The 13,133-nt window shown below is 41.7% G+C and overlaps 1 protein-coding gene across 1 annotated transcript in view; it reads right to left on the bottom strand.

Annotated features, from left to right (window-relative positions):
* The window catches only part of PPP2CB (protein phosphatase 2 catalytic subunit beta), a 35,827-nt gene extending 23,331 nt beyond the window's left edge, over positions 1-12,496 (bottom strand). Inside the window, exon 1 of the mRNA XM_045879796.3 lies at positions 12,002-12,496. Within this exon, the coding sequence (XP_045735752.1) occupies positions 12,002-12,103 (102 nt within the window). The 5' untranslated portion in view covers positions 12,104-12,496. The remainder of the gene's footprint in view (positions 1-12,001) is intronic.
* Between the last annotated feature and the right edge of the window lie 637 nt (positions 12,497-13,133).

Genomic DNA, 13,133 nt, shown 5'->3' with positions numbered 1-13,133 from the left:
AGACGCTTAACGACTGAGCCACCCAGGCACCCCTAAACATTTAGTTTTTAACTCACACCCTTTCTTCAGATTCCTGGCTCACCAAGCGATCATATTATTTTAAGATCACTTTGGATTGGGGCACCTGGGTGGCTCAGTCCATTAAGCGGCTGCCTTTGGCTCAGGTCATGATCCTGGGGTCTTGGGATCAAGCCCCACATCCGGCTCCCTGTTCAGCGGAGAGCCTGTTTCTCCCTCTCCATCTGCCTGCCACTCTGCCTGCTTGTGCTCTCTGTCAAATTAAATAAATAAAATCTTTAAAAAAAAAATCACTTTGGATTGCCTTCAGGGAAATGATGTGTCAGACTGGCAGAAGTATACACTTCACCTAATATTTAAAATTCTTAATGTAAAAATCTGTGTGTGTCAGGGGCCCCCCAAAACATCCCCAGGTTTGGTGGTGATTTGCAAATAAGACCAACAGAACTCAATACAGAGTCATACTCATGGTTATGATTTATTTCAACATAAGGATACAAAGTAAAATCAGAAAAGGGAAAAGGCACAGGAAAGCAAAGTCCTGAGTAAATCAGGTGCAAGCTTCCAAGAATCCTCTCCCCGGGGAGCCTCACAGTGCACTGAATGGCTGTAGCAATGAGTTGTGACAAGAAGTATGAAATGCTGTCTACCATGGAAACTCATTAGAGACTTAATGCCCAGGATTTGTAATTGGGAGCTGGTAACCTAAGTACCCTCTGCCTAGCATTTACCAAAGTGAGGAAAGCATGTGCTCAGCATAAATCATACTATTTGCATAACAGTTTAGGCACAGTGAGTCATTCTTAAGAGGGGATGGTGGGAACCCTCCCCAAATTCAAGTTCCCAGACACTGTCCAAGGGTGACCTTGAAATGAGGCCGTTCTACAGATAGTTGTCTCAGGACTGCTATGTCAACTCTTTTCTGTACACCTTGTGATTCTATATGGAACAGTCATGAGTGATTTTTAATGTTACTTAGCATCCACACTTTATCTCTAGGCTATAAGACCAAGTTTAAACATGTAAAGTGGACGACTGTGGGGATGGTAAATGCCACGTTGCAGGAAGCTGTTACTGTTACATGCAATGCGGTATACCTATCCATTCAATCTTGTTTCCTTTCTCACCCATTTAAGACATATTCTTTCTTGCTGCTATGAACCAAATCTATCTTAGGACGAGAACTGAGAAAACAAACATTTGGGAATGACATTCACAGAAAATAGGATAAACAAAGTATTTCCCCCTCTACCCATGTTTTAGGAATGCAGAATGTAAACTAAATTTCCTCTGTCCAACAGGTGACATTCTATTTTTGTGCTGGTGCCTATCACCAGAGCCATATTAATGAAAAGCTACTGAATTTGGTTTTGGCAGAGTCAGTATGCAAATTCTTTCCCTCTATTTACACACAAATAATCTGCTCTAAAATATTATAGGTAAAGTCACCTGAAGAAAGCCACAGAACAGACTGATCTGTGAAAGAGGTGAGATTAAATGAAGTTAAAAATCCTACAGAGCTAAGTTAATATAAGTAGGATGCCTTTCCTCCTATAGTTACAAGGTTCTTCCATAAATGACATTTGACCTATTTTTTTAATTCAAGTACAATTAACACATAGTACTGTTAGTTTTGCGTGTACAAACAGAATGATTCAGCAATTCTATACATCTCAGTGTTCAAGGTACTCGTAATCTCCTTTTATCTATTTCACCCATGCTCCCACCCCAGTGTTCTGGTAACCACCGATTTGTTCTCTGTATTGAAGAGTCTGTTTTTTTGTCTCATTTCTTCTTTGTTCATTTGTTTTGTTTCTGAAATTCCACCTGTAAGTGAAATCACACGATATTTTTCTCTGACTTATTTCACTTAGCATTATACCCTCTAGGTCCACTCATGTTGTTGCAAATGGCAAGATTTCATTCTTTTTTATGGCTGAGTAATATTCCACTGCATATATACCACATCTTCTTTAACCATTCATCTATCACTGGACACTGCAGCTGCTTCCATTTTAATACTGCTGCAATAAACCAAGGGTGCACAGATCTTGTTTAATTAGTGTTTCTGTTTTCTTTGGGTAAATACTCAGTAGTGGAATTACTGGATCATATGATGATTCTATTCTTAATTTTTTGAGGAAACTCCACAGTTTTCCACAGTGGTTGCATCAATTTACATTCCCACCAACAGTGCACAAAGATTCCTTTTTTCTCCACCTCCTTGGCAACACTTGCTATTTCTTGTGTTTTTGACTTCAGCCATATAGTTACAAGGTTCTTCCATAAATGATAAATGAGAGCTGACCTTTTTTTTTTTTTTTCAATGCAAGGAAGTGAACCTTTCCTTTCAGTTTAGCAACAGTTAAGTGTCTGTATGCCAAGCAATTTCAAGCCTGGAAACATACATAACAATAAATCACATACTCTGTTGAAATAAAAAAAAGAATGAGGTATGTCCATGTACATAAGTCAAGATATACTGCTCAGGGAAAAGTTTTAGGATGTTATACCAATGATCCCATTTTAACAAAAACAATATACCAAAAATACCCCTCTCCCCAACACATGTTTTTTGCACATCAAGAACAAGGTGCGGAAAACCATATTTGTCTCTGAGGTAGGAGGGCAGTGGATAGGGAAGGTGGGTGTTTTTTCCTCTATAGTTGTAAGATGTTTAAAAAAATTTTAAAGTATTTATTACTTTTTAAATCTGAAAAAATAATTTTAAACTTCAAAAAAAATTCCAGATGGCAATAACTTAATTATAAAAACTGTCACAGAGCTATAACCATATAATGGAATTTTTATTTGGCCATAAAACGAATGAAGTACTGATATATGCTACAACATGGAAGACTCTTGAAAATTTTATGCCAAGTGAAAGAAGCCAGACATAAAGGACTACATATTGCATGATTTCATTTATTTAAAATGTCTAAGAAAGCAGATTAGTGGTTGCCAAGGATGAGGGAGGGGAGAATGGGGAGCGACTGCTAATGGCAGTTTCTTTCCCAGGGTGAGGGAAATGTGTGAAATACTGTTGTAGCCCAGTGGAGTTAGAACAAAATTATTTAGTGGACTTGAATCCTCCCAATCATTTCTCTTTAATATAGACAGCTCTCACTTTGTATTAGTTCCTATATGCACGAATTTCGTCACCAAGGTTTAGTTAAATTGGGCCCCCAACAACATGGTTCAAATTTAAGTTGCCACAGTATATTTACTGTAATTAAAAATTACAAGTATACAAGTCACTACATAAACAAAAGGTACAGCATCATAATCAAAAACCAATCACATTACTTCTTTCAAAGTCTTGTAGGGATGGGTCATAGCATATTCGTTACTAGGTTTACACCCAGACAACAATGTGTATAGTTGTGTTGCCTCCTTACCTTTTAGCAATAAACTCATGTTGAAAAGTGGTAAAACTGGAAATGAAATTCAAATAAATATATAGGGGCACCTGGGTGGCTCAGTCGTTAAGCATCTGCCTTCAGCTCAGGTCATGATCCCGGGGTCCTGGGATCGAGCCCCGCATCGGGCTCCCTGCTCTGTGGGAAGCCTGCTTCTCCCTCTCCCACTCCCCCTGCTTGTGTTCCCTCTCTCGTTGTGTGTGTGTGTGTCTCTCTCTCTCTGGCAAATAAATAAATAAATAAATAAATAAAATCTAAAAAAAAGAAAAGAAAAAGAAATATATAGAAGAAATGGCTGACTGCGGGATGTGGATACTGCTGCCCTTGAAGAGACTCTAGATATGTAGCCAGGAAACAGACTTAGTGACATAAATAAGGAAACTTATTGACATATATGAGGAAAGTGGTTGTGGCGAAAAGAATGCAGATATCCCAGAGGAAGTTATGATGGCAAAAATCTCAGTAAAGAAGCTCACAGAGACATCTTGCAACACTGAAAGCACAAAGGAGAAAATGTTGGAAGCTGATCCAAACTCAAGAAAAACGGTAAATCAGAATCTTAGCATATTCCTCAAACTAGCATTTCTCAAAATGCAATCTGGAATTTCTAGATAACAAGATTTGTGATGTCTTTAAAAATGCACATTTTTGGACCTGCCGAGCCATAATCAGTCTCTGGGATGGAATTAAGGTAACTGAACTTTTTATTTCCTTTCCAAAGCTTAAGGAAAAGCTGGACCATTTGGACTATACAAAAATGCTAAAATGTCCAGCAGAAATTTTTTAAAAAGGGAAAGAATATTTTAAACATTAAATGGCTAACTTTCTGTATTTTCAAAGAATTTACAGAATCAAGAAAATGTTATGAAATTACAACAAAGAATATACCAACTCAGAAGGAAAATAACCTCATATCCTACACACTATGATTCTGATAAATCTATCCATGTTTTCTTCATGTATTTTGGCATTATTTTTCACTTATTTATTAAAGTTCTTGTCACCTAAGGGGCGCCTGGGTGGCTCAGTTGGTTAAGCGACTGTCTTCGGCTCAGGTCATGATCCTGGAGTCCTGGGATTGAGTCCTGCATGGGGCTCCTTGCTCAGCAGGGAGTCTGCTTCTCCCTCTGGCCCTCCCCCCTCTCATGTGCTCTCTCTCTCTCATTCTCTCTCTTTCAAATAAATCAATCTTAAAATTTTTTTTTTAAAGTTCGTGTCACCTAAAATTTGTTATGGAGTAAAAATCTGTGTAGTTAAGAACCTTACCCACAGAGAGGTCTGGCATCTGCTCTTGCCTACTGGAAGGTGACTGCCAGGCCCCAGAATGTCCTGCTTCATATGAGTGTCTTTGCCTGGGGGCTCTGACCACTGGACAGTCTAACAAGTTGATTTATGATGAGGGCTTTTGGTGACCCAGTGTCTGTTCTGCCTCTGAAGGAACTAGAGATTGAAGATATCAGGCCCTCCTGAACTCTGCCCTACATGTCTCTCCCCTTAGCTGATTTTAATCTGTATTCTTCCCCTGTAATCACGAATATAACAGCTTTCAGTGAGTTCTGCGAGCCCTTCCTGTGCATTATTGAACCTGGGAGAGCAGTTTTGGAACCCACTGAACATGCAGTCACACATGAGAGCAGTCTTGGGAACTGTGCCCTCTAATTCCTGCAATACCCTTTCAGATCACAAAAGTAAATCACCTTATGAACAATATGCAAGGCTTTCTCTGACCACTCCATTAAAAGAGCCTCCTAAACTCAAGCCCATTACTCCCCTATCCTCTGCTTTTTCTTCCTACCAAGAATCACTGCTGGCATTCTACTAAATCTGTTTATCATCTGTCCCCTCTTCTGTTCACAGCTGAATTTCCGGCACTTTGAAAAGCACATGGCACATAGGAGTACAACTAAAATTTGTTGAATCTATGGTGTAAAAACACAATGACAGCATTTATTTGCCACACTTTTCTTTTCTTTCTCATTTCCACAGAACAAGTACCTCTCCTGCTACTAAAGCAAAGACAAAACTGCACTGAGCCAATTCTGAGCCAGTTCTCCTACCTCTTTCAAAGGTAGAAGAAACTTTATAACTTCTTTCCTCTCTATGAAATGGAAAGAGCAAAATTAAAGGAGAGCCTACACACCACCTCGGCACATTAAAAAAACTGCATGCTAAAAAGTCACTTCAAACAAAGTTTCATAGAAGACTATAGGGGCGAGGGGCGCCTGGGTGGCTCAGCTGGTTGAGCGTCCTACTCTCGGTTTCTGCTCAGGTCATGAACTCAGGGCCATGATCTTAGGGTGGTGAGATCAAGTCCCATGGGAGGCTCTGCAACGAGCGAGGAGTCTGCTTGAGATTCTCTCTCCCCGTGCACCCCCCTCCACTGCTCGTGCTAAGAATAAAGAAATAAAATCTTAAAAAAAAACAACCCTGAATTGGTGAGGACACAATCTCACCTTCCCAAACCATTCTCAAAATAAAATGACTGTCTTTGTATAAAAGATTAGGGGTGCCTGGGTGGCTCAGTCAGTTAAAGCATCTGCCTTCGGCTCATGTCATGATCCCGGGGTCCTGGGATCAGGCCCCACATCGGGCTCCCTGCTCAGCAGGAAGCCTGCTTCTCCCTCTCCCACTCCCCCTACTTGTGTTCCTGCTGTCGCTATCTCTGTCAAATAAAATAAAATCTTAAAAAAAAAAATAAAACATTATTTAGCAGATCTTCAATGGAATTTGCACACTTTTGTTGTACTATATCATAGTGCTATGTAGTACAAGTCAGTTATCTCAGATTGCACCGCAAGATTATCATTTAATTCTTTTGCTCAAGTTATTTCAGTCAAAGGGCAGTTTGCAGGTCACAATAAACTGTCCCAGACAACAAGAGACAGCAAACCAACTCTAAGCTTCAGCTTCCCCATTCCCTAGAAAAGTAACCAAATCTGTAATAAGCTGACCTCATTCCCTAGCTTAATATGATTATTAAAGAAATTTAGACTTGAAAAGTAATGTTATAGGAAGTATAGACAAGATTTAATCATTAGTAAAGGAATAGTGTGAAAAAAAATATATGTATATTTTAAAGATATTTATTTGAGGGGCGCCTGGGTGGCTCAGTCGTTAAGCGTCTGCCTTCAGCTCAGGTCATGATCCCAGAGTCCTGGGATCGAGTCCCACATCAGGTTCCCTGCTCAGCAAGAAGCCTGCTTCTCCCTCTCTCACTCCCCCTGCTTGTGTTCCTTCTCTCACTGTGTCTCTCTCTATCAAATAAATAAAATCTTTAAAAAAAAAAAAAAGATATTTATTTGACAAAGAGACAGCGAGAGCAGGAACACAAGCAGGGGGAGTGGGAGAGGGAGAAGCAGGCTTCCCACAGAGCAGGGAGCCCGATGAGGGGCTCGATCCCAGGACCCTGGGATCACGACCTGAGCCAAAGGCAGATGCTTTAATGACTGAGCCACCCAGGAGCCCCTGAAAGAAAATATTTCTTTATGCAAGTTACTTTAAAGAACCAACATCAGGTTTACATTTAACTTACATTTACATGAAGGAGAATTATAAGGAAATCAGTTCAAAATTCCTATTTAATCTAAAGTAAACTCAAATTCTCATACACAATAGACTACGTCTATGATTTTAATGCCATTCTTCTTAGAAACTAAGTTCAGAAAATAAATATAGTTTATATAGTCTAAAACACAGTGATTGTTTTGGCATTAATTTTATCTTCAAAGTCTGGTATTTGGTTTCCTTTTACCAAAGAAGGACTTCATTCACTAAGTCCCTCAGTATTTATCCTGAAGAAAAGATGGCAAAGAAAAAATTTCTGCAGGTCTTCAAATTAGAATAGAAGGCATATGCTACAAAAAAACTATTCTATGTAGAAAAAGTATATATAATGTAGACTCATTTATCTACAGATATTGTTTCACACATCATATATAAAGTCGAGAAATGAACTGATTTTTAAGTCTGCTCTAGTCATTAGCAGTTCATGTTAGTCTGGTTTGCTTCAGTTTCTTTACCTGTCTGTTGAGAGGCTAGCTTAGGTAACTGTGGAAAACGACAATTGGTTCAGTCACCTGAATTGGGTTTTAACCTCATACTCCACTGTAATCAGGTCATTCTGTGTTATAGTAAGAAAAGAAAGAGCTACTTTCTACATCACTGCATTTTAGACTGTCAAATGAACCACCGAAGCTCAAGGGAAATTAAAATGAAGTACCAGTTAGGCTTTCTGGCTGTTAAGACCACTAATTTTTAGCTACAATCTGTCAAAAAAAAAAAAAAAAAGTAATCCAAGAGAATTTTCTCTATGCACAAAAATCATTTTTACTAGAATCTAGTTTTCATTAAGATGGTTTCAGGCATTCAGGAATTTAAGCATCCTATTTCACATTAATGAGGTAAGTAATATCCTAATGATATTTCTATTTTAAGGCTGAAGCCACAACCCAGAAACCTATCTATTAGTCTTATATAATATTTACGTATTTATATTACTACAAAAGCCTCAACATTTTTCTAAGTAGGCACTTTATAATCATCAGAATTAAGATCTTCGGGCCCACAAACAGGCTAAATTTCCCTATCTGCTTAGAGTATCATTACTGAGGTTCTTTAGTGTAAAATAAAGTTTATTACGTAAAGAGCCTAAAAAGTTTCTCTTCTGCAATGCTACCAGGAGTTAAATATAGTTCTAGTCACACAGTGTCCTGAACAGTGCCAGACTGGCTCTCGAGGCACAATAAAAAGATGACTGTACACACTGCTGTTGCAGAAATGAATCACAGAAACAGTTTCTCTATACACATAAATCAAATTTGCAGTTAGCTTCAAACACTGGACTGCTAATTTAAGAGCTAGTCCTCTCAAAAGATGTGCCTTACTATTTTATGTAAACAATTTTTTTCTGCACAGAAATTAACCTTGAAGGACAGGACATCCATACCCATATTTTTGTAGTTCTTCCCCATTTGGCATTAGGATGGATCTTATTTTTACCACCACCTCAAAATAGGGCTTTTATCAGTACTACTTTGGTCTCAATTTCAGCTGACTCCTTCGGTTTTTAAGCAATCTGATTTAGAACAGGAATTTAATTTTTTAAAAAAAGATTTTGTTTATTTATTTGACAGAGAGAGACAGAGAGAGAAGGAACACAAGCAGGGGGAGTGGGGGAGGGAGAAGCAGGCTTCCCGCGGAGCAGGGAGCCCGACGTGGGGCTCGATCCCAGGACCCTGGGATCATGACCTGAGCTGAAGGCAGACGCTTAACGATGAGCCACCCAGGCGCCCCGAAAAAGAATTTAATTTTGAGGGGAAAAATCACCACCATATAATGCAACTTCCTATAGAGTAATATTTTCAACAGACTCCCCAAAATTCATGTTATTTAAAAAAAAACAAAAACCAATCCGGTCACAAAGAATTAAACAAAAAGAGGATTTGTGTTAACTAGGTTTAACATTTTATTTTTCTTTAAGCCTGCCATTCTTGACCTGGAAAGGTAGAGGAAGCATTAAGGAGAGAAGGCAAGGAGTTTAAAGTTACTTCACAAAATTGCTACTAGTCCTAGTACTTTGTGCTTCATATAACAGGGACCACATGAAATACTGCAACTGTATTTTTCAGGTTTCTACAACCACTATATATAAAACCCCTTTTGAAGTACATTCTCCCTAGAGAAGTCATGTCAACACATCCATTTATTTTGCATCTTTTCCCAGAAGAAAATGAGATGACAGATTTAAAACAAGATAAAACAGCTATCTTTATGTGGCTTTTCCTAAAATAGCTTATTGCTTAATGGTACTTTACACAGATAGTATTTTAATATTCACAAGCATCCTAGGAGATAGGCAAATAATATTACACTTGTCTTACAAAAAAGGCATCAGAGGTGAAAGAGACTGGGTGGAGCCAGGGTTTGAACTCAGAAACACAGAATACCAGAGTTTACAGTAAGTAAACATAACACTTGTCAGGAAAAAGAATGTTAGGGATAGGGACATAAAATGGAACCAAAGACTAAGGTTAGAAGATAGAATGTATATGCCACACCAAGGAATGCCACAGTGGCTAGAAGACGGTTGTAAAACTAAGCTCTGCTCAAAAGGGTACAGAGAAAGGAATACTACACTTCTGCATTCCACTGGCAACAAGGGGTGGAGGCCAAAGCTTAATGATCGGGGATTTTCACTTATAAATTCATGTTTAGGAGCGCCTGGGTGGTCAGCTGGTTAAGCGTCCGACTCCTGGTTATGGCTCAGGTTGTGATCTCGTGATCTTGGGGTGGTGGGATGGGGCCCTACACTGGGTTCTGCACTGAGTCCCCCTCCCTCTGCGCGGGCTCGCTCTCTCTCAAATAAATAAATAAATCTTTAAAAAAATAAAAGTTCATGTTTAGTGGATAAGTACAATTTTTTTTTTTTAAGTGAGGAACATAAAAGCTTAAATATAGAGCTATAAGATCCTAGGGATTGGTAGTCTATTTAAGAGCTGAAGTACAAATAATCTCTCTTGACAAATACAGAAAGCTTCCTCAAGATTTAAGTGTGATTGAGGGGCGCCTATCTGGCTCAGTTGGAGGAACATCTCTAGATCTCAGGCTTGTGAGTTCAAGCCCCATGTTAGGGGTAGAGACTAGTTAAATGAATAAAACTTAAAAACACACACACACACACACACACACACAAAACAAACAAAAAGACTTAAGTGTGATTGAGTAGCAGTACAATATTCTTCTCTAGGAATATATCTTAAAATTATTAGAGAGTCAAAGGGAAAAATTGATTCAACATGAACTTTGTCCATAACTTCAAGTCTATATCTAACATTCATAGCAAGGCTAACAGACTCAAATAATTTCAAAACTAGGTATTTCTAAATTTAATGCTGACACTAGACCTTGAGAGAGCAATTTAAAATGTAAATTTTAAGACTCATGAAATTATAGGTTATCAAACAAGAAAACTGAATGTCGACTTGAAGCTGTAAGTAATGTTTGTTCCAGAAATAAAAAAAATACTATTAGCTTGGCAGTTCTATTTACAGAAATTCTTCTCTGTTAACAAAGAGTTACTTAATATATAAAGGTCTTAGGTAACATTATACTTGCTAAAAACACTATTCTAACTTAATATTAGCTATTACTCCTCCATCTCTAAATTGCATAATTTTAAGAGTGCCCTATTTACTTCTCCAATGCATTTCTGAGGCATTCTGATTTCCAAACACAAACTATCAAAAAAATCTTAGATTATGCCTTAAAAATACAAACAAACCCAACAACATTAAGAATAACTTTGTTACTCTTTCATTTAGCACCTTTCCACATAAAAATGTGTGAAAATTTAGTCCAGATTATAAAAACCGAATGAGAAAAATTCTAGACTTTAAAGATGAAGAGTGTGAAAAAATTCCAGTGGTTAAGAAAACAATGGATACAGAATTCAGAAAGTGGCCCAAGATCACCCGATCAAGAACAACTGTAAGCAGTTAACCACCTGCATATTTTATTACTCTTTGGTATAGGAAAACAACCATCACCAAAACCCCCAAACACTTTACATACAATAGAAATAGAAATAACTTTCTGAAACGGGCTACCCTGCACCAAAAACAGTAATCACTGTTGTCAAACTTAAGACACACTGTCTCGTTTTTGACAGTCAACATACGCTTCCAGGAGTCAGTGCGAAGACTAGTCACCGTTTATTTAAACCAAAGTCAAGGGGCGCCTGGGTGGCTCAGTCATTAAGCATCTGCCTTCGGCTCAGGTCATGATCCCGGGGTCCTGGGATCGAGCCCCGCATCGCGCTCCCTGCTCGGCGGGAAGCCTGCTTCTCCCTCTCCCACTCCCCCTGCTTGTGCTCCCTCTCTCGCTGTGTCTCTGTCAAATGGGTAAAATCTTTAAATAAATACATAAATAAATAAAATAAAATAAAATAAAATAAAATAAGCCAAAGTCAAGCTCTATTTAAAAACCAGTCTGCCATTACACCCACCTCTCTAAAAACAAACGCTTGACACATCCCAAGTTAGTGATCTTTGAAGGGCCCGATTCGCTTGAGAAAAACCCTACATCTATTAACAAGTTCACTAACACTAACATCATCCAGGTTAACTTTCGGTGCCTTTTCATATAAGAGATTGCATTATGTTAATTTGCCGGCATTCTAAAGCGCCGAGATCGCCAGTCCTCACGTGAAACGTTAGGGTCAGTAATTCCCAGAAGACCGTCGGTGACCCCAATAAAATCTAGGGCGTGGATTCCCGTGCCACGTTTCCCCTCCCATCTACACGGGCCCCTTACGCCAGCGAAGTGAGCTTCCGGAGGGAGCCGCAGGGTGGGTCCCCAGGGGAGGCAGAGGAGCCCGGGGAGGCCAGCTCAGGCCCGGTCCTGGAGTGGCCCTTTCCGCCGCCCAGGTGGGCGTCCCGGCAAGGAGACACAGCCCCGCGGGGCCCCGGACCGGCGACGCCGAGCACAGCGCGAACAGGCCGGGGAAGGACGGCCGCGGACGCCCCCACCCGGCCCAGCGCTCCCGCATTTCTCCTCTTTTCTCTTACCTTTTCGCACAGCGTCCGCACTTGGTTCTCGTTAAGCTGTTTACACTCGTTCAGCTGCTCGACCCACTGGTCCAGCTCCTTGGTGAACGCCTTGTCGTCCATGGCGGCCCGATCCCCTTGCCCGCCGCCTCCCTCCCCCCTCCCCGCCCCTTCCCACCCCCGCCCCGGGCGCCGCTCCCCTCGCCCGCCGCCGCGGCGGCCGCCAGCTCCCAGCGGGGGAGGAGGGAGCGGGGGAGCGCGGCTGCGGGCCCCTCGCCCCGCCCAAGGCCAGCGGGCGGCTCCCGGCGCGCGGCCTCGAGGAGACCCTCGCCCGCCCGGCTGCGCGCCCCGGGAGTCGGTGAAGGGCGCGGAGAGGTTGGCGGCGGTGCGCCGCGGCTCTTCGGCGCAGCACCTGCCCGACGCTAACCACCCACCGCCGCCGCCTCCCGCCCGCCGGCCTCTCCCGGCTCGCTCGCCCCTGCTCTCGCTCTTTCTCTCCCCTCCCTCTGGGTTTCCGTCATCGCCCGGGCATTTCCGCCGGGAACAGGCGAGCAGGCGGCGCCGCCGCGGCTCGGACGCGAGGAAGGGTGCAGCGTCCCCGTGTGGCTCGGCGGATAAACGGCCCCGGGAGAGGGCGCCGGGGGTGGCTCCGTTTTTTCCGCCTCCTCCCTTCTCTATCCTCCTTCCCAACTTGGGGTCCGGACTCGTATCTCCTGGTCCTTCCTTCACATCCTTTTCTCTGGGAACTTAGACCCACCTTGGTCTCCTGCAGTGCTATTTCAGCGCTCTGGGGAGGAATTGGCAACGTTGTCTCCCCGGAGTCTAGCACTCACTCCCCCGTAGCAAGCCTTCAATAGTATTGTTTATTTGGTGTATGAAGCCTTTCTAGGCTCATCTCTGCCACTAACTAGCTGTGGACCCTAACATCTTGAAGCCTCCCTTTCTTTTTTTAAAAAAAGATTTTATTTATTTGAGAAAGAGCGCGCGCGAGTGGGGGGAGGGGCAGAGGGAGAAGGACAAACAGACCCCGCGCCAGGGGGGAGCCTGAAGCCGGCTGGATCCCAGGACCCAGAGATCATGACCCCAGCGGAAGTCCCTTAGCCGACTGAGCCCTCCCAGGCGCCTCTCTTTCATGATTTTTCTGTATGATAAA

The sequence above is a fragment of the Mirounga angustirostris genome, unplaced genomic scaffold, assembly GCF_029215605.1.
Source record: "Mirounga angustirostris isolate CCGP_5_RB_7025 unplaced genomic scaffold, mMirAng1.0.hap1 SCAF_2, whole genome shotgun sequence".
Taxonomy (NCBI): domain Eukaryota; kingdom Metazoa; phylum Chordata; class Mammalia; order Carnivora; family Phocidae; genus Mirounga; species Mirounga angustirostris.
This window is presented reverse-complemented; position numbering and strand designations above follow the sequence as displayed.